Source organism: Oculina patagonica, chromosome 1, assembly GCF_052425735.1.
Source record: "Oculina patagonica isolate OP01 chromosome 1, crgOcupat, whole genome shotgun sequence".
In the NCBI taxonomy this organism is placed as follows: Eukaryota; Metazoa; Cnidaria; class Anthozoa; order Scleractinia; family Oculinidae; genus Oculina; species Oculina patagonica.
Genome location: NC_135758.1, coordinates 27766294 through 27788035, shown reverse-complemented (window position 1 = coordinate 27788035; position 21742 = coordinate 27766294). Strand labels below are relative to the sequence as shown.

The window sequence follows — 21742 nt, the reverse complement described above, 5'->3', positions numbered from 1 at the left end:
TGATTAGGTCAGACACCTCCGATTCGGACAACAGATCAAATTCTGAAAAACAGGAAGCAGCTACAGTACTAGTGGCGTTGATAGTAACAGACAGGCAGATCTGGTTTGTAATAGCAGACCTGATATCAGTAATTTTTTGGGCGAAGAATTTTCCAAAATCATTAGCCAACTGATAATCATTAGTAGATAGTGGAAGGCCAGAACCTTTCGATAAGTTTAGCAGGGACTTGCTTGCTCTAAATAATCTTCTCTGATCCGTACTGTTCTCAGTTATGAAGCTTGTATAGTAATCACTACGAGCATTGTTCATCAAAAACGTCACTCGATTTCTCATAGTATGGTAAGACAGTAAATCGATATGTGCTTTAGAAGCTCTCCATTTCCTTTCAGCTTTCCTCCTTTGTCGTTTAGCCAATATAATTTCGTCATTCATCCATGGAACACAAGGTCGAATGGTAATATTCTTATGCTTAACAGGAGCGTGACGATCCAACAGGGAACGTAATGCGTTGTCAAATAAGGCAGCAAGCTCATCAGGATCATCAGTATTCATTTGAAAAAGTTCGCTGTTACAAATGTCATCCTTAAATGCATCTTTATCAATTGATCGCAGCTTCGCTTAACAACTAGTGGCGACATCAGCCCGAACCCTGGTCCACCCATTACATCCTTTACAACAAATCGTCGAGCCGTGCAACATCGAAGCCATTATCATAGCGACCGATCATGAAGTACAAATGCACGAAGTACAACGACTTACATCGACAACTTCACGAGATATTTATGACTGGAGAAAAATATGGGCGCGTGCGCGTGATTTGTAAAAAAACCCTGTTTCTTTGATATTTTAACCAATTTAAAACAACACTTAGCGATATACGTTCATATAGATTGTAGGAAGTCTTTGAGCTTATTTTTATTTAAATTTGACTATTTCTGCAACTAGTGTACTCAGAGTAATCACAAAAATATTCGGTATAAACAATCGTGTCCTTTTTGAAAACGCATTGTTCTCACCATAAAAGCGTGGAATATAATTACCATAATTACATCTCTCCTTGGCAAAATGATCGTATTTAGGTCGGGACACCTTCGGAAATCTCAAAGTTTGGACTTTTCCGACAATTTTGTGGCAGAGAATACAGCACGGATACAGAACTTCATGACTTGCCACTGCAGATAGGTAAACTATGAATACTGTAGTGTGTCATAACAGAAGCGGAATTTTAAAAGAGCGCTTTTAGAAAGAGGTAGAATACATTTAATTCAAATTTGCGCACTTAAACCGCCATAAGTTGCTGGCAAACTTTAAATTAAAAAATCCGCTTCTGTTATGACACTCTAGAGGTATTGACTGATTAATTTTTGACAAGATCACAGCGTGCTGTCTCCTACTCGTTCCGCAAACTCTGCCACAAAATCATGTTTTTCCCAATTTGGCACTAACGAAGCTATAACATCGCCGTTAAATGTAATCTACCAAATAAAAGATGACATTCACAATCTTTCCTCATTTTTTTATGTCTCTGTAAAATTTGAGCTTAATCGCACCCATAACAGCGGAGAAATAAGCGTTTTAAAAGATGCAGGTCAAGCAAAACTTCCCTTTACGAATTTATTCATGCTGTAGGTATCCCCCGCAACCTTAAAACGCTATGAAAAGGACAAAATTAATCGTTGATATCTTTTTTTGTAAGGACTTGGGAGAGTGTGGTAGTGCGAGAAAGAGCTTAAGGTAGAATAAACTCAAACCTGTTATGTAGCACTTGGAATTCAAATCTGCATCTTTGTCTGGGAGGCAAACTGTTGTCACTTTGTCGCTCAACTGTACACTCCTTTCTAACTGAAGAACTGCAATGTCGTGTTTGAGATTCTGCATTGTAAAGCCGCTGTGTTTGTGAAGAGTCTTCACACGAAACGTTTGCTGTACAGATGTGGTTCCCCTTCGCCTGTGAGCACCTGTAGTAAGTTTGAAAGCACGAAACATTTGATTTTAAATGTCAAATCAACGATCATAATCTCGATCAAGCTCAAAACACCTTGTTTAAGAATTATGTTTTCGATTCTTTTCTTTCCAAGTTATATAATCTAATGTTTTGTCTCAATTAGGTGAAGAAATATTATAGTAACGACTAAAAATCCCTTACACTTTTAAGGCAGGGACTTGAAGACGAAAAGATAATGACTTCCTCCCGCTAACACCTTGTTTATCTCCGAAAGCATTTTAGCTACGACATTAAAACTTTTATGGGGCATATATGCATTGCTGAAATAAAAATCTTTAATTCAAGAATTTTAGTAGTATAGTAGTTGGGGGTACGAGACCAAAAATTTTTGGATCTCTTACTCCCCAACTACTATACTACTAACCAGTGCTGGATTTAAAACTGGATCCAAAACTGGATTCAAAAAATAGAATCAAAAATGGAATCAAAAATGGAATCAAAAAAATGGAATCAAAAATGGAAATTAAAAATGGAACCAAATATCAAAATCTCTTATACTCTTTTTCAAAATTTTGGATACAGTGTGTTTAAACAAGCCTTGATATCATAACTAAAATATCAATCTGGAAAACCAAGCGAAGCCGAGTTTTATGATGTTTTTGAAATTTATTTCAAAATCTCTTATACTATTTTTTTAAAAATCTTGCATCTTAGTGCGTTTATAGTGGATGGGTCATTTCAACATTCAGTTATATCTATATTATCATCTCTTATACTAAAACTCTATTTTTGATGTTATAATGACCATATGCTAAACTGTTTATACCATCATCAAGTACATACCGTTTATCATCGAAACAACTAAGTGATATTTTATTAATCTCGTAGCTTCCAAGTTTATGGTTTATACTCCGAATAGTTTTCATAGTATGACGCATTTGTTTATTTTCAAATAGTGTCTGTTTATAATTTTCATGTTTTAATTCTTGTCTGATGACATTTTTCTTAATACCTTTAGCTGTTTTTTCTTGTTTGTTATTATTTTTAATGTAAGAATACATTTTACTTCGTAGGCCTATGAATTCACATATAGGCACTGATGAAGCCTCATCTTTGAATTTACCTATTACTTTTTTATTTGTTTTATTGAAAAAAGGAGAGTTTTCAGGATAATCGCTGTTATCGAATTTATTTTTATCACTCCAAAAATCTTGATATACATCTTCAGTCTCGATTTCATAGGTTAAGCTGTCAGTATCTGTGAATAAAAGCTTAGCTTTATCTCCATACTTCTTTTTAATATAATTGTAATGAAAATCATACATAAGAGTTTTGCTTAAATCTAATATGCACATACCAACGTAAGAAGGTCGATTGAGAGTTAGTGTTTCTTTAATTTTATGAACTGCTACTAAGTTTTCATTGAATATTTTACAACAGACATATGTTGGTTTTGAAGCAAGCTTTAATAATTTTTGTTTATCAGTCACTAACCGAACGTCAACTCTTTTCTTTAAATTTTCCATTGTTTTACCAAAGACTGAGTTGTTCATGAGCTTGAAAAAGTCTTTCTCGAAAGCATTTTTAGCATTTTTGCGTTTTTCTGTGTTATAATCGATGTATTGTTTTAACCATGGCGATTGATTGAATTCTAATGCTCTATGAACTTTTGTTAATTTTAAACCAAGATCTAAATATAGCTGTAGATTCCTGTAATGCAAAACATACTTTTCTTTGTTATTTAATGTTGGTATTAGCTTATTAACAAGGCCTGTTGATATATTGTATTTTTCAGCAATGTTTTTGCAATAATCTGATAGCATGTCTTTGGTTACTTTAACTTTTTCTGCTCCTAATGGATAGTCATTATGAAGGTTATGCAGTTCATTAGGATACTTTAAATCGACTTCTAAAATTAATCCCTTATTAGAATCTTCTTTATACTTAGCTAAGTTTGTTTCATTTATCTGTTTTTGTGTTAACCATTTAAATCCTCCTTTTGGTAAATATTGACTCATGGAAAATCCGTACAAATTATTAGAATCGAGGTACATTATATACTTTGAGGTTGAATTTTTATCATATTCATCCATGTATTTATTGTTTGCTTTACTATGTCTATTTGCTATGTAACTGATACCACCTCTCATACCCATTTCGATAAATTGATGCATGTCAATGTCAGTCATTAACTCTAATTCGATGCCCGTCATCTTCAGCATGCTGTCCCATGATAATGCTGGACTAGTAAAGTAATGACAAGGATCGAGTTTATAGTATTCAAGGCATGTTTTTCTAAAGCTTTCAAACACATCTGATAATAATAATACATCACTTTTAAGATATAAATCATGGTACTCACCCATATCATTAATCTTAAACATTTTCCACACATTTTTAACATGTTGATAGTCTTCATCACTGATATGCTCATTATTCAATATGCTGTAGAAGTCTTCTTTTTTGGGTAGTTTTTCATTAAATTTATCAAAGCTATCCATATAATCATAACAATATACACCTTTTCTTGACATGAGATTTAGCTTTTCACCTTTGAATATTTCAGAAGTATATTTTAGTGATTCTTTTGGTAGATTACTTACTAATTTATCAAGACTAGAACTCATAAACTGAAAACTATCTAAAAAGGTTAAATGATTACCAAGCATGAAGGCCATATACTTTTCCATATTATTGGGTATAGCATTGATTTTCATCTCTTTGATCTCTCCTTTTTTGTTTTTGTATGTATGTTTCTTAACAATAGCTCCAATCTCTTGCATAATAAAATGGCTGTCATAACCCCGAAGATTGTGAAAGATGACTGGTATCTTTATCTTATCAGGCTCTATTCTCAATTTAAGATTACATTCTTGATGAGCTGATCCGCGAAATTTACCTGTGATATGGCAATGATCTCTCACTCGTATATCATCATCATTATACACTTTATCACAGATATAACATACTTTTGCTTGTTGAAATTCTTCTTCTTCATCTTTAGTCATCTTTAATGGTTTTTTGAAGAATTTTCGCATAGTCTTTTTGCAATATTTAACTTCATCTAACATGGCTTCCATGAATTTATAAACAGCTTTTTCTCCTCTGTATATTTGAACAGTTTTTGAATATTTATCATCAAGGCAACAAACAACTTTATAACCATATCCACAGTCTGTATGCTTTTGGTATGCCTCTGTATATGATTTATCATCATTACGTTTGCATCCAGATACCTTGTATAATAAACTTTCAAAATCAGCATATATAACGAATGGAACTTTTTGCTGTTTATGGTAGTTGTTGAATTTTAGTATATTATTGTCTTTTGTTGGCATTTTAATAGCTTGAGTTCCGTTTACTTGTATACAGTTTTCCTTATGATCGTTCAATACTCTTTCAGAACTGAAGCACTGCAGACAATGCATACAGAAGTGTTTCCTTTCTTTATGTTTTGTTTGATTGTACATGAATTTGTTAAAATCTTTAATCAACACATAATGATTGTTTTCATTTTCAGTTATCAATAATAAATTCATCTCTTTATCATATTTTTCTTTTGAAATAAAGATGGGAAATGGCTGTTTGTCTTCATAACCGAATACATTGATATTGATTTCATTCTGTTTCTCGATTTTGTTAAACTGCTTTATATTCACGGGAAAATTAATTCCATCGTAATTTAACTTTTCAACATATGCCTTATCAGATTTTTTAATCCTTTGAGGGTATTTATCTTGCGGATTTAAGCATCTGATATGACACCAACGAAAGCACTCATTATCCTCATTTTTCATGTTAATCAATCCTTTTGAACTATTTCTAAGTTCTGGTGGTAGCTGAATATAGGAGGAGCCTTTTATTGGTTCATATTTTACTATATTAATATAATGACCATCAACTGATTCAATAGTCCATCCTGAACCTTGACTAACCAATTCAGCTACGAAATTTAATATCATTTGTTTAGATGCTTGTAGTGATTCTTCGATCTCTTGATTATTAATTATGGTCTGTGCTTTACTGTTGAAATAAGCGGTTTTATATATTACACTATCTTCAGACATTTTAGTGAATTTCACCTTAAGAGTTTCAGCAAATTTGAGTCCTTTCATGGCTGATAGTTCTTTTATGATATGATATTCAACAGCTTTCCTTGTGTTTTGTAGTTGTAATAACGGGTCTTTGTTGTGTTTTATACCAATTTCGAAAGACTTTGTGTAGCCTTTTAGAGCTCTGCTGACTTGTTCTATTTTAGTCCTTGGTAATGGAACTGGTTTTTTTGGTTTTATAGTCCTAGGCTTTGGTGTAGGCCTATAATCATCTCTAAAATCAAGGGGTGGTTGAATGATATTTTCCTCATAATCATCAATCATCTGTTTAACACTCTTACGAGGAGTTGGGATTGGTGGTCGTTGTTTGTAAATATTAGGTTGGTTTGCTTTTAGTGATAATATCATTTTTATAAGATCGGTTTTTGATAGCTTAGCTAGATCTGATTCGTTCATATTATTAGATGAGATATTTTTATTTTCCATTTTTTTATACTATATGAAATTATTATTTCTTTAAGTGTCTTATAGTAAAATTATTTTTTTTATTTTTATAAGATCGGTTTTCGATAGCTTAGCTAGATCTGATTTGTTCATATTATTAGATAAGATAATTTTATTTTCCATTGTGTATTGTTATTTTCAATTATTTCAAATCTATCATCATCTTCTATTGCTTTGAAAACAGCATTTTTGAAATGTTTTTTTGACTTCAAATGTGTCCATTTAGCTGCTAATGAACTATCGTAATTACATATATCGCATTTCCATCGTTTATTTAACATATACTTAGTCTTTGAATTTTTGATAGCGTTTATTCTATCAGCGTCGTTATCATACTTTAAATTTCTTCCCATTTTCTCTTATTATACTATAAATGATATTTCTTTATATCTTTTACTATAAATATATTGTGCGTTTAAAAATAACTAGTAATAAAATATTATTGGTTGTCATCAACAACAATAACAGTATCATATCAATACTGTGTAACCAGCCTTATAGCCTTCTTCAATATATGTTACATAACTTGTCTTTATATATGTGACTGTTATAGTGCGTTTAGATATAAACAGATAATTATTTTCTTTAATATATATATAGAATGACTGATATAACATTAAATATCAAACACCTTTTAGAATCTGATCAAAGCTCGAATGATATAGCCTTCATTATTAAAATGCTATCTTCAGACCTTAACAGCAGATCTGAAATATCAAATGAACACAAAAATCATGTACGTTTAGAGTGTATACCTGAAGACCAGAAACGACGACGTGGAAGACCTCGTAAGGATCAACATTAAATACATAATTATTCAGTTTACGGTTTTAGCCATAAGTTATAAATGATTAATGACTAAACCATTGACCGAAAAAACCTGCTGACGCGTCAGCAGGTATTTTAATCTGGTGTGATTATGAGTAAGAATTTTTTTATTATAAACTTTTTGAGTAAAGTTTACTCAAAAAGTTTATATGCGTTGCGTATTCAATTACGAGTGTTTCCATAATTGCATTTTAGACGATATAACAATGCATGCAAACAGAGACAAACTCGATGATAGTCTTCATAACTTAATTCTATTGCCTTGAACCATCTTTATATAAATATATTTATATATGAGATGTTTTGTGATACACAGATACATAGCGATTTAAAAATAATGGGCGAGGGTTCTTGTATTTTTTGCAATGAGTTATTATATACAGGCGATAAAGTTGTTGATCATTGCTGTGATAAACCTGATATTTTGGAAGATGCATATATGAAAGTATGTCAAAATTGCGGGACTCAGAATTATAAATATATTAGCGAGTATTTTGATTTTTACGAGAACAGAGACAAAATATGGCATAAAAGCATATATAACAGAAAATACCATATCGAGAACGTATTAAACAATATTTGTATTAAAAATGGGGTGCAATTGACTGTAAATCATCGTCATAAAATTTATAAGGTTTTTCATGAAATCGATAGTATTCTTCCATCTATAAATAAAAGAAGAAAGAGGATGATCTCAAGTAAATATATTATACGAGAGCTGTTTAAAATGCTCGGTATCCCATACAATTTTATACAGATTTCTGAATCAAAAAAAACACTAGCGTTTAATGATCGGTATTGGGGTGAGATTTTATTGTTGAAATTTGATGAAATTATTAAAATTATTCTGAAGTGAATTTTTTATCATATTTTACCATATACTTATCTATAATCGGGCTGTTATCACTTATGTAGTCATCGGTGTTTTTCATTGTTATTAGGATATTGGATAGGTCGAATTCACCCGTTCGCAAAATAAATTTTAGTGTGTTAAGTATATGCATATAGGATTGTGATGCATATAAACAATTTTGAATTTTTAAATCGAGATTTTGATGATGCATCCAGCCTTGTATTAAAAGCGCTATTGTACTAATTGCAACCAAACTAATACCTCCTGTAGCAATACTTGATGCAAGGGAGCCGGATGCAAAGAGAATAGACAATGAATTCCCTAATAATTTCCATTTTTTGAAACGTTTAACAGCCTGCTTATAAGCCCAACATTTTCGATGATATGTTTGATAATAAGCTTTCAATTCTATAATTTGTTCTTCAGTCAGTTCGCTTGATATATGGTTCCATGTAAATATGCATTTTCGATGTTTAGTCATATATATTAGTTATATATGATTTTTTTGTTTTATCATTTTGTCATTTTAGCATTGCGCTTGTTCTTTATTGTGTAATACAGCTTCCTTATGTTTTGAATTAATCTCTCAATAGAATCAATAATATTGCTAACCAATTTCACTGTTTTCATATAATTTAATTAGATAAAATCGTTGGAGTTAGATAATTTATTCGAAGAATACAGCCTTTGTTTTATCTAAAAATTGGATTTTATGATACTCTCTACCGTTTATCGGATATGTAGTTTTACTAAAAGCGATTCTTTGTACATAGTAATCTGAACTGATTTTAATGTTGGATGCATTGATATTAAACCCAGACAATGTTTGATCAATACTCATAGCATTATTGCAAACAGCGATTCTAAATTGATTTCCTATTTTAGTATACCAGAGATTCAAATATTTATCAAAATATGTTCCTCTTATTTGCTCTGTATATGAATCTAGATCATAATCGATGAATAGCTTATTATGCTCAACTTTAACCCACGGAAAACTAAAACTATCACCCTCGATAAATTCAATTTTAATCCTTTTATTATCACTGGGCTTATAGTCATATTTAAATGCCATATATATAGTCCAGTCATTGGATTCAGTGATATTTTCATTTAAATTAATTTCGAAACCACTCATAAAGCCGTTTTTTGGATTAAAATCTTCTAACAATTTTGTGGGATTAAAGACAAGACCATTATTTAATCCCTGAATTACCGCTCCGTTTGCATCTGACATGATGAATTCAGATGGATCCGTTAGATCATAAAAATACTCGAAAATTTTATGGTAATAGCTGATGTTTCTTTTCTTATCCATTTTTAATTCAAGATCAGACTTCAAATTGTCCCGAAAATGTTTTAACTGTTCATAATTAACAGCTTGGTCATTAGTAGTAGCTGGTTTAATACCATAAATAGCCTTTGTTTTCATATCAATTGATGCATTGAAAGCTATTCTATCATTTTCAACATAATATAGCTGATCGTATATCCTAGGATCAACGTTACTCTGATAACCTTTTATTCCATAAATCACGATATATGTTTGTAATTTTGGGACATATGCGTTCCCTGATTTCATCTTTAAAACGATATCAACATAGAGATAATTATTAGGATGTTGTTGATATTTATTAATTTGTGCTATTGTTCGACTATATCCATCATAAACTCGCGTAGTTGATTTGTCGATGTTGTCGATTGATGAAACAATATCGATATCTAGACTATCATGATCTATTTCAGCTGGAAAAAATAGCTCGAAAACCATTGTGTATCGATTGATTGGTAAACTATATACATTGATACCTAATCTGCTTGAGTAGTAGCCTTTATTGCTGTCAAGTACCAGCTTACTGTCTACAACTTTCGTATTGATCTTATGGTATAAATTCGGATGATCGATTAAACTGCCTAACTCGATATCATCTTCCTCACTTAATTGATTGATACTATCGGTCATTATATGGGCAAACGTGTTTTCTTGACCAACGGAAGTTATATGACTTTCACCAACATAATCAAGCATGTATTTTTTGTTTACAGCGTCTGTATCATTGGTTGGGTTTTTTAGATGGGTTATATTATACCCACCCATATGGAGATTTGCCTGCATCATGTTACTACCGTGAATATTGAGCCTATTTTGTAAGCTCTGAGCTAAGCCATTACCAACGGATTTAGTTAGAAAAGTACTGTCCACATATACCTTCGAAGCCTTACTGCTGGCTAAAATAGCACCTGTTTTCTTCGTTAAATATGTATCATCAGCGTACGATTTGTCCGCTTTAAGCGCGTCTCTGGAGTCAATATATTCTTTATTCATTACGTTTGACATATTGCTGTATCCTGAATCGAATTTCGGTACGTTTATTATGCTTTTAAACGTCTGTTCATCATTGGTACTGAGATCGGCTTTATCAGTGAGTTTGGTGTCGAATTCAGTTTTAACATCTGTATCTCTCATGTCAACATATTGCTTCGATACAAGACTAGTAGGTCCGTATAGACCAGGATACCAATTTTCTGTATTGTGTATATTACCTTGTCTAGCATCAAAATCGATTCCATTTTTGGATTTTGTTAAACAATTTTGTTTTAGATATCTCTTATTAATAGCACTACCCAAATCCTTAGGATAATCATCAGATTCAAATGGTATGTCATCTTGAGTTTTTAACCCAAATATTTTCTTTTTTTCCATGCTGTAATCTCCAGAAGTGGTCAATTTGAACCCAACCCCAGCTGGTCCTTCTTTTCCAACACTACCAGTTATTGCATTCGCAGTATGATTGCCGTCAAAAAATCCCATATGTAATTATGTTATATATTTTCAAAATAGTTCTTGATGAATTTTTCATTGTGATTGGTGTTTGTCATTGATAATGGTTTCAAGATGTCAAAATATTCTTTTTTGAATACAAGTGCTTGGTGTAAAAAATAAAGACAATAATAACCACATAAAACAGACTTGAGGTCTTGATATTGAGAATTATTAAAAAGAATATTGGTGATACCATCTCTCTTTGCTCTCATTTCAAATTCTTGGGGGTAATGCATTCCGAAACTGTCGAAATACCATAATGTTTTGTCATTTTTACCTTTTACACAACAAGTCCAATGAGTTCCAGCATTATTCAAATCATCTAAATTGATAACACATGGACTATGTTTTTTAGGCATATGTTGGTTTCTGCTATATATGCCGGTAATATCAATTTTTAAATAATCACACCAATTAATCAAATCTCTATCGGTCAAAGCTTTATTAATGAATTTTGGTTTATTTACAATCTCAATCCAATTATTGGAATGGTTGGTTGCGTTACTTTTTTCTTCATGGTTCTTTTTTTTATTCCTGAACCTTTCTGATCCCAAGTACCAATGAAAGGGGGACTTTTGTACAGGGCATAATCGTTGATATTAAATGGTCTGTTACGCAATCCTTGTCCTTGGCTTTTTATTGGAGGTGGATACGGTCTATTTTGAAGACCCATACCAGATTGTATCATTGGTTTAATATGAGAAATTTGTGTTTTTGAAATTTTTATATCAACACCTTTATTGAGGGTTTTCGATTTTTTGATCTTATTGATCTGTGTTTTTGTCAGAAACATTTTGTCGTTTCCAGACAAATCATTAGACAACAATCTCAGTGTTATTGGAGATTTGGTCATGATGGCTTTTGTGAGCTTCAATTTCTGGTTTCTGCTTAATGATACAGTGTATGGTTTGTATTCAGTCATATATATTAACGTTACATAAAATACATTTGATTAACGAATCAAGCTTTGAGGAGAACTTTACCATTGACGATATCAACACTAAGCTCTTCTTCATGGAGAATCAAAGCATAGAGGCTGTAATTTGCATTTGGATTCCCAGATAGTTTATAACTGAACTGGATTTTGGTCGATCCACTTTTAATTTCTTCCTCTTGGTTTCTAAGATCAAAATAGATGAGCCCATATAACTCTTTAAATGATTCCAGGGTGATTGTTGGAGAAGTGTAATAAGCATTGAAATCTTTTTGATATTCCATCAATGCCCTATATGTTTGAACGATCTCTGTATCAGGTTTTAATTCTTCATTTGGATAAAAAACGCCGTTACTCAACTCAAGCCTTGCATTTGAAAATGTTCGGTTATTCGCGATGTTATATGTATTAAATATAAACGGATTCTGTGTTTGATCATTCATTTTTGTATCATTAAGAGCCCATATAAAAACATGCCTCGGTTTACGAATAGAAGAAGTAATCCTGAATGTACCTTGACGAGACGCTGTTGATGGAGAAATTTCAATTCTTTCTTTGAGATATGACCATGTATGTGGCTTTAGATATGTTTTAAGATAAATTTGCTCACCCTCAGCATTAAATATCATTTTCGGTACCCATAAAACAAGTCTAGTGACAATAAACCTTCCTGGGTCACCCCCAGCACGAAATATTACATTGTTATCAGTTTCAAGATTGACATCAATGGTTACTTTACCATTGGGTGCTATTTCTGTCTCAAAAGAGTTGAAAAAACCATATCTGTTCAATGGTAGTATGATGTTATTTTCAGCAGCTTGCGTGAGTAATGCTTTTCTTTTTGCGAAACCCTCATTGTAGTTTACATTATCTCCATCAACGAAATTTCTTACTTCATAAGCATTACCAGCGTTGTTTGCACCGTGTTGTACTGCTCTCATTGTATATTTTAGAATCACAGCTCCGACGGCTGTATCAGGGTAATTAAACATGCTTGGTCCGACTGTTTCAGTGTAACTTGATGATAATTCAGTCAGATTTTTCACATTGATAGCATGATTAAGCCCTGGTGTATCCAGAGCATTCACTCCGTTGAATTCAACCTTCAACTGATTGATAAGTGAATAACCGGAATTGACGGTTGCAACCCGATCAGCAACATCATAACCAGTGTTATCCATTTTTGTGATTTTAAAATCGACAGAAAGGTATGAATTATACAAGTCAAAAGGATGAGTTTCACTGCTACTGTCAATGACGAAACGGTATCCACTCTTCTTTTGAAATTGATTGTTTGCAGGTAATGTTATTGGATTTTGTAATTCAAATGAGACATATTCATATCGTTTGCAATATTTCGAACTTCTGAAAGACATTATATAATAATGGTTTACATTATTTTACATGTTGGTTAATTTGTCGAATTCCAGACTGAGAATATCATTCCTCAATTGTTCTTCCGTCTTTTTCGTTCTTTCTGGTTGGAATTTTTTGTTTTCAGGATGTGATTGTAATAAGCTGACGATCATATCTCCCTTATTTTCTGATTCACTGTATTTTTTCAGTTTTTCTGTTTCTTTCTTGGTTGCTTTATTCAGTCTATTTTTGATGATGTTGCCAGTTTTATGTGCAACATGTTGTAATCCTTTTTTACCGGCTTTTTTTGCCAAATCTTTGGTGGTTTTACTTGTCAATGATTTTTTTGCAGTGGAAATTAAACTGTTCATAATACCACCTCCTTTTTGGTGATCATCAACTGGGTCACCGGTTTCAATGTCGATGTAGTATGACATACCGGTATTCATATCTCTCACTTTTCTGATTCTGCTCATATACGAATACGATATATAATATCACACTTCTTTCAACAGCAAAGTCAAGTTAATTGGTATATTATTGAGATGGATAGGGTTGTTCAATCCATCAGTGATATATATCCTCAATTCTTTGATGATGTTGGTATTGATTTTGTTGAAAAGGGGTCGAGGTATTGTTTCTTTTATTTCAAATGGATAAGATATCTGCAAATTGGCAACACTAAAACGATAAAGTACATCACCTTGCGTCCCAGAAACAAGTGAGTCGCTCAGAAGATTGCAATGAATGAAAATGTTATCAACATTTCTTGTTATGTTTGGAGCATTGGATCCGTATTTTGTTGATGTGATGATTTCTTTATTGAAACCAATCAGTTTTGAGAAATCACCTTCTCTGAGATCCAATTGATATTTTTCTTCCAATTCAATATACACCTTCAATAATGATGATGAAAATTCAAGTGAGATACCTTTCCCCTTATCGTTTAAATCACCATTCACTTCGAGTATTTGTGAAATATACTCATTGATGTCTGAATAAGAATAATTACCATCACGGAAAACAATTTCAACCCAATTCGCTCCAGAATCCTTGCTGTATTTTATTTTGTTATTTCCATACTTTGAAGACACATTGAACCAGCTATAAGTCATTTCAGCACTGTAAAGAGCCAAATAATATGTTTTATTCCTGTCTAGGACTATTTCAGGCACATGATTGATGGTAAAATCATGAGACATTGAATCTCTTATACCATCATTGCTATCCAAAAACATCGGGATTTCCATTATATCATTAGATTACATTAATTGAGTCCTGACAAATTTATCGTATTGTGTTTTAGCTATCACACCTTGTTTGAGTAAATAATCAATGATCTGCCACATTTCATTTCTGAGAACAATACTTGTATTACCAGCCCTTTTGCTTCCAGCCAACAAAGTCAATCTTTTCATCAAATCGTTTGGGTCTGAGTATATCATTGTACCTCCAATCAGTTTTGATTTCCCTGATGATCTATGTTTTGGGATGTTTGATAACATATTGAGATTATTGAATATTTTGATTGCTTTTGATGAATACTTTTTCTTTGGATTAAACCTCTTTGTGATGAGATCAACGAGTGATTTGTCAGCAATGTCTTCATAAACCATTTTACCATCTTTCACGGCTTCGATGACCATTTCATTGATTAATCTTGGTACATTTATGAGTAAACCGCCATACTGTCCATTGTTTATCTTGTAAGCATTCCGCTTCGGCTGTTTGTAAAACCTGATACCATCGCCTGTTTTTTCCCTGAAATTGATTCCTTTTATAACAGTGCGATATTTACTCAATATCTCTTGATCTTTCCTTGCGTTATTTTTAATAATCCGATTTGAAGATCGTCTTTTTCCAGTAAGATGAGATATTGCTGATCTAACTTCTTTTTCATCTGGAATATCATTCAAATCAGGATCAAATCCATATTTTCTTATGATGGTTTTTTCACCTTGGTTAAAGATATGTTCTTCAACGACTTCTTTTTTTGGGACTTCTTCATCTTCATCTTCTTCTTCATCTTCTTCAGGTAATATGTCTAAAGGTTCAAATTTTGATGGTAAATCACTTAACCAACTTTGAACCCCACTTTGTGAACCAGATGATGACATTGTTTCATTCAACATATCAACAGCTGTAATTAATTTTTCTTGTTTTTCATTCAAGTTTTCAATTAATTTGTCTTGTTTTTTATCGATGGTTTCTTTCACCTCTTTCTGAGATGTTATAACGGGTTTGAATAATTCCTTGCTTTCAAATTGTCTTGATTGTTTTTCATCCAGTGTGTCTTTTATTTGTTTTCTGATTTGTCTTTTCAAAAGATTATTCTCATAATGCTTCTTCTGATTCTCTCTGAATTTTTCGATATCCATATATAATAGTTTAGATAAATGACAAAATTAATATATCAATTGACATAAATGCTGGAAGACAGATATTTTAATGTACACAATATATATATTGATGAAGATTCCAAACTATGACAACATCAAAAAAGAAGCCAAAAAACGAAGCTTAAATAACTTCTTGAATGAAGAATTCAGAATGCTCATTTGCGGTCAAAGCAATTGTGGTAAAACAAACCTTCTGATGCACATATTGAGAAAACCGCTCGTGTTTTATGACAAGATAATATTTTATACTCCGAATAGACATCAAGACAAAATAAAAGATCTCGAATCATTGATGGATGACATATCAAAAAAGGTTGGTTATGATGTGCTAGAGATTAAGACTGCTGATGAAATAATGGATACTGAAGAATATCCCAACAATAACAGAAAAATAGTGGTCTTCGATGATTTGATAAATTGTTGTGACAAAATTCAATCCAAAATAGCGAATCATTTCACTGACGGAAGACATCATAATATAACTCCCATTTATTTGAGTCAAAGTTACTATGATGTGCCTCAGAAAATAAGACTGAACAGTTCACATATGTTATTATATCCACCAGCCACAAAAAACCATTCCAATCTGATCGGCAAAGAAAATAGAATAGATCCCAATTTATTTGACAAACTGATGCCCTTCGAATTTTTGTTCATTGATAAAGAAAAGAAAAGCTGTAAAAAAATTTTTGATGAAATTGTATAATCAATATATATAATGGTTAGATCATATTGCGTAAAGCAGAAAAAACAGACAGAATGTGTACCAGAAAGTGAAAAATATTTTAAAACCAAAAATGGCCGAACTATGATGAAATGCATATGCTCTGAATGTAAAAGCTTTAAAACCAAATTTGTCAGTGAGAAAAAGGGGCGAGGAGTTGGTGAAACGATTAACAAAAAGGTCGGGGAAAAAATTCCTGGTTTTCAACAGAGCCAAGACATTGCTAGCTTCATTATGCGTATAACTGGTGGTGATAAGGATTTATTTAAAAAGTATTGGTCGGGAGATATCGTAAAAGGCATAGTAAACCCTCGTAGCGGTATTCAAACAAAGAGTTTTTGGAAGCCAGCAGGTTCGTATGCTAACGAAAATACCGATCCAAAATGCAATTACAGTGAATATAAAAACGGTAAATGGATTAATCATTATTGCGATTAATATCTAATCAATATATATATAATGGTTAAATCGTATTGTGTACGTGAAAAAATACAAACTAATTCAGTTCCTGGTTCTGAAAAATATGTGAGAACAAAAAACAATCGTTTAATGCTCAAATCGGAATGCATTTCTTGTGGTATTACTAAAACTAAATTTGTCAAAAGTCAAAGTGGCGGAGCTCTTGCTCGTTATAAAGGCCCTTCTACTGTTGATAAAATAGCCTATGTAGCATCAAATTTTGTAACTCCATCACCTAGCTTTGCTTCAATGGCAAGAATTTTAGCAGGTCAAACTCTCAAAGGTGTAAAAGACAATGTTGATTACTATAAAAAGGGTAAGGGTTTTGATATCCACAAAGCTATTCTGAAAGTAGCTCCAAAAGAAGGCTTTGTTATACCCGGCCATAAATATACCGGTCCCGGGAATCCTCTTGAAAAACAGGTCAAATGGGATCCAAATACTGGTAAAATACTTAAGATATATCAAAAACCAACTGGTAAAACAGATGCTGTATCGATGCAACATGATGTAGATTACAGCGTCTGTGCAAATAAACCCTCAAAAGATCAGGTTAAATGCAAAAACAAAGCTGATAAAAAGATGGTAAAAGCCCTCGATTCTATTCCGTGGAAAGACAGACAATGGGGTCATGCTATTGCTCGTAATACCATTGCAACAAAGGAAAAGTTGGGTTTGGGTGTTAAGCCAAAAAAAAACGTAAAAAAACGACAGGTGAAGAAAAATGGCAAGAAAAATTAGCTGATGAATTACATACAGCAATAAAACGTAACTTTACTAAACGACGTGTTATAGTTAACCATATTGATGAAATATGGTGTTCGGATTTGGTCGAAATGCAACAGTTTAGTAAATGGAACAAGGGATATAGATATCTTCTCATGGTACTGGATGTTTTCAGTAAATATGGTTGGATAGTGCCTCTAAAAGACAAAAAAGGTGAAACTGTAACTCAAGCATTCAAAACAATATTCAAAGAGGGGCGTAAACCACAATATCTTTGGACTGATAAAGGGAAAGAGTATTACAATAAAAATATGAAGGAGCTTTTGGAAAAGAATGGTATAACACTATACTCAACCGAGAACGAAGAGAAGAGTAGTGTTTGTGAACGATGGAATAGGACAATTAAAACCCGAATGTGGAAGCAGTTTACCGTACAAGGCAATACTATGTATGTTGATATGTTGCCCAAATTAGTGAAGCAGTATAATAATACCAAACACTCAAGCATTAAAATGACACCCGTAGAAGCATCGAGGAAAAAGAATGAAGGCTTAGTATATTTCAATTTATACGGTGATATGAAAACATCAAAACAGAAACCGAAATTCAAAATAGGTGATAAGGTTCGAATATCGAAGTATAAAAGAAATATTTTCGATAAAGGGTACACGCCAAACTGGACCGAAGAAATTTTTACAATCGATAAGATACAATACACTAATCCTATTACTTACAAATTGAAAGATCTCAATAATGAAGACATACAAGGGAGTTTTTACGAGTCCGAACTATTGAAAGCAAAACAAGAAGTATTTCGTATTGATAAAGTAATTCAGCGGAACTATAAGAAGAAACAAGCTTTAGTGAAGTGGAAAGGTTATAGTGATGAATTTAATAGTTGGATACCAATCAAGGATTTACAGCATATTTAAACGCACTAAAACGCAAGATTTTTAAAAAAGAGTATAAGAGATTCATGAAAAAACGCATAAAAATAAAAACATACACTATATATATAGATAAATGACAAACATGAAAATAAACATGGAAAATTTAAAGAAAATATGTTTCAAAGCAAATACATTCAAAAATATGTCTGATGACGCAATAAACACACTGAAGTATATCGTAACATTAAAAGAATTATCAAAACTCGGAGATTTGGTATATGAAAATTTAGACACTTTAGTATATTTAGATAAAAAACTAAAGGAAGATGGACATTGCAAGCCATTAACAAAATTATTAAATGAAGAAAATGAAACAAGCAAATACCTATGTAACATTTACAATGATTTAAACAGTGTATTATCCGACCTTGAAAAAGAAAAAATGAATTCAAAAATAACAAAAATCATAATCGTTTTAGAAGATAATTCACAACAGATATTCAGTACAAGAGATTTACCATGATAATAAAAACAGCATAAAACTCGGCTTCGCTTGGTTTTCCAGATTGATATTTCAGTTATGATATCAAGGCTTGTTTAAACGCACTATTAATGATATAAGAAATTAATATATTGTGTTATTAATATATAACAATTGATGTTTTGGAATGATAATATTGTTAATGCCCGATACCAGAGATGGTTTACCAAAGAAGACAAAATGAAAGCTATAAGGCGCACAAAAGCCCGTTATATGCGAAATACACGATGGTTTTGTGAGCAATGTAAAAAAGAGTACAGTCTGGGTAGCAAGTGGACCCATATAAGACAATCCCATTCGAACGCAGTATAAAAAAAGTTTAAAAAAGAGTATAAGAAGTTTTTTTTATTTTGAACCTAGGGTTGAGTTAGGCTTGGTTTTACAGGCTTGGTTTTACAGGCTTGGTTTTCAAACTTGATTCCATTTTGGTTTTCAGTTTGGCTTCGAGGTTTGGTTTCATTTTTGATTTTATTTTTGATTTCATTTTTGATTCCATGTTTGATTCCATTTTTGATTCTATTTTTTGAATCCAATATTTGAATCCATTTTTTTGAATCCATTTTTGAATCCAGATTTTGTTCAGTTTTGGATCCAGCACTGGGATCTGATATTTGATTTCCATTTTGGATCCAGCACTGGGAGTAGTATAAGAGTTGGGGAGTTCAAGATCATTTTTGCAAAAATGATCTGGTGCCCCCAACTCTTATACTACTAATTTTCCTTGAAGAAAATTATAATCGAAAGGAATAATTAAACGAATCATTTAAGGTGAGCAAAATTAAATTTGACAGTGCCATATACGTACATGTATTGGTTTAATAAATATTTGTTTATATCACTTTACAAATAGTATAGCTATAGCTACTGGAATAACTGATCATCATTTGCGATGGGCCGCAGTTCTTCTTGGGAGGGTCTCTTGTGCAGAGAGATGTCTGTGTTTTGGGGATGCTAAAACATGGCGCCATAGTGTTTAATATGTAACCGCTAAAGCAGTCTAACATCTTACCCACTACAACTGTGTATCCACTCGGATTTGGATTTCTATACACACAATGTGCTGCAGTCACAATCCAATCAGGTCTTATCAAGGATCCACCACAGATATGTCCACCCCGCACGCGGAGAGAAACCTGCCACGGCCAGGAGTGAGGACTTGCGTCATCGCCATTCACCACTCGGGAGAAAGCAGGACGGTTACCACATCCTACGTCCAGTTTATTAGAAAAAAAAAACACTTCATTAAAACTGCATCATTCGCCCATTGTTGTGGTCTTTGGTAGAAATTTCGTATAAAATGATAACATAATTTCACTTTTTAATGCATTTTTGTGTTTGAAATATATACCAATGCACGTAAAAATGGTCAAAGAATTTTGAGCGCACGGTTTGCGGATCATAGAACAATAGGCAACCTTGGAAAACATGTAAACGTTTCTCCTCTTTAACTTTTCGCACGAGACCTAAACAGCTTTTAACTTTGCTAATGAATATTGCTGACGCCTAACTTTCCAGCAGTGAAATGAAACTGAACTTCTAGCTTAGAAAATATCGGTTTTTCAGAGTTTGCTGTTTCGTTTAAACAGATAAGGCTTAAACAACTACACGTCAACGTCTCAAGGGAGTTAGTTGGTTGCATCCAAACATATGATTTCTACTTGATTCACAACAAATAATCAGTCGCTTCCTAGCATCTATCACGTCAATTTTTTTCGTCCAGTTCTGAAGCATTGCCGTTAACGCAAGACGGTACATAAGTAATGGTACATAAAGTACTTCCGTATACCGTAAATTTAAATGATTTTGTATTTTTAAGTTTGTTTTTGTCCGAGAACGTAATTTTCGTTTTCAGTGAGATAAAAAAAGACTTCAGGGTGTTCATCATCTTAGTCAATTATTAATCGAAGTTCTTACTTAAGCACACCCTTTACCTTTTACCTTTTCTCGGATTTTTAACCTACTCTATGACATACTCTACAGATATATGGCGATAATATAAGAAAATATTTCTTAACAGCGAATATAATGGTAAAAGCCTAGAACCAGTTAAAAAAAGGTTCATTTACCTTCGGTAACAGAGGGTACAAAGATGGCCAGAGCCAATAAAATGAGGGAGATCATCATGGCACGTAGAGAACCTCTCTCTGTGAATGTCTTTTAAGAAAGGGGCCTTATAACATAATTACTTCACGCCGGCAATTTGAGCATCTGTCCCCGTTTGCTGAAGCTGGTTCTACAATGAAAAGCTATTCACCAAAAGAACCTAGCGCTGTCTAGTCATAAGCACACTGAACAATTTTTGTCGAGTAAACCTAATAATGTTTTGATCACACAGTGCTAACAGATGAAAAGGTGTCCTCGACCGAAAAGAAAAGCTTCGAATTGAAGTGTTTTTCCAGTTGGCTCTCATGAGTGAAGGTTGATTGCTAATATTGATTCTACCCGCCAGGGCTCTAGAAAAAACTTAAAAAATCTTGTCCTTCTCTATTCAGTGCCTTAGATAGTTTAATCTTTGCATCTATTGAATTCGTCGAGACATTATGCAAGCAAAATCGATTGAGAGACGTGTGCAGCCACGCAAATGTGTTTTCCTTTGGTGCTTTTTTTAAACCCGAATTAAGCATAAATTTTTTTAATTTATAAAGCGAATTAACTACCGCTAAAATAGTTTTAAGCTAAAAAGTGTTTATTCTAGTTATTTTTAAT

General features: G+C 32.6%; 1 protein-coding gene across 2 annotated transcripts in view; it reads right to left on the bottom strand.

The window, feature by feature from the left end:
• The window catches only part of LOC144642661 (transmembrane protease serine 9-like), a 29244-nt gene extending 8022 nt beyond the window's left edge, over positions 1-21222 (bottom strand). For both annotated transcript variants that reach the window (XM_078501686.1, XM_078501693.1), the window contains exons 1-3: positions 21103-21222; positions 20046-20243; positions 1753-1959 (exon numbers count right to left, since the gene is read on the bottom strand). In XM_078501686.1, coding sequence (XP_078357812.1) covers positions 1753-1959; positions 20046-20243; positions 21103-21160 — 463 coding nt within the window. In that variant the 5' untranslated portion in view covers positions 21161-21222. The remainder of the gene's footprint in view (positions 1-1752; positions 1960-20045; positions 20244-21102) is intronic.
• Positions 21223-21742: the final 520 nt, after the last annotated feature.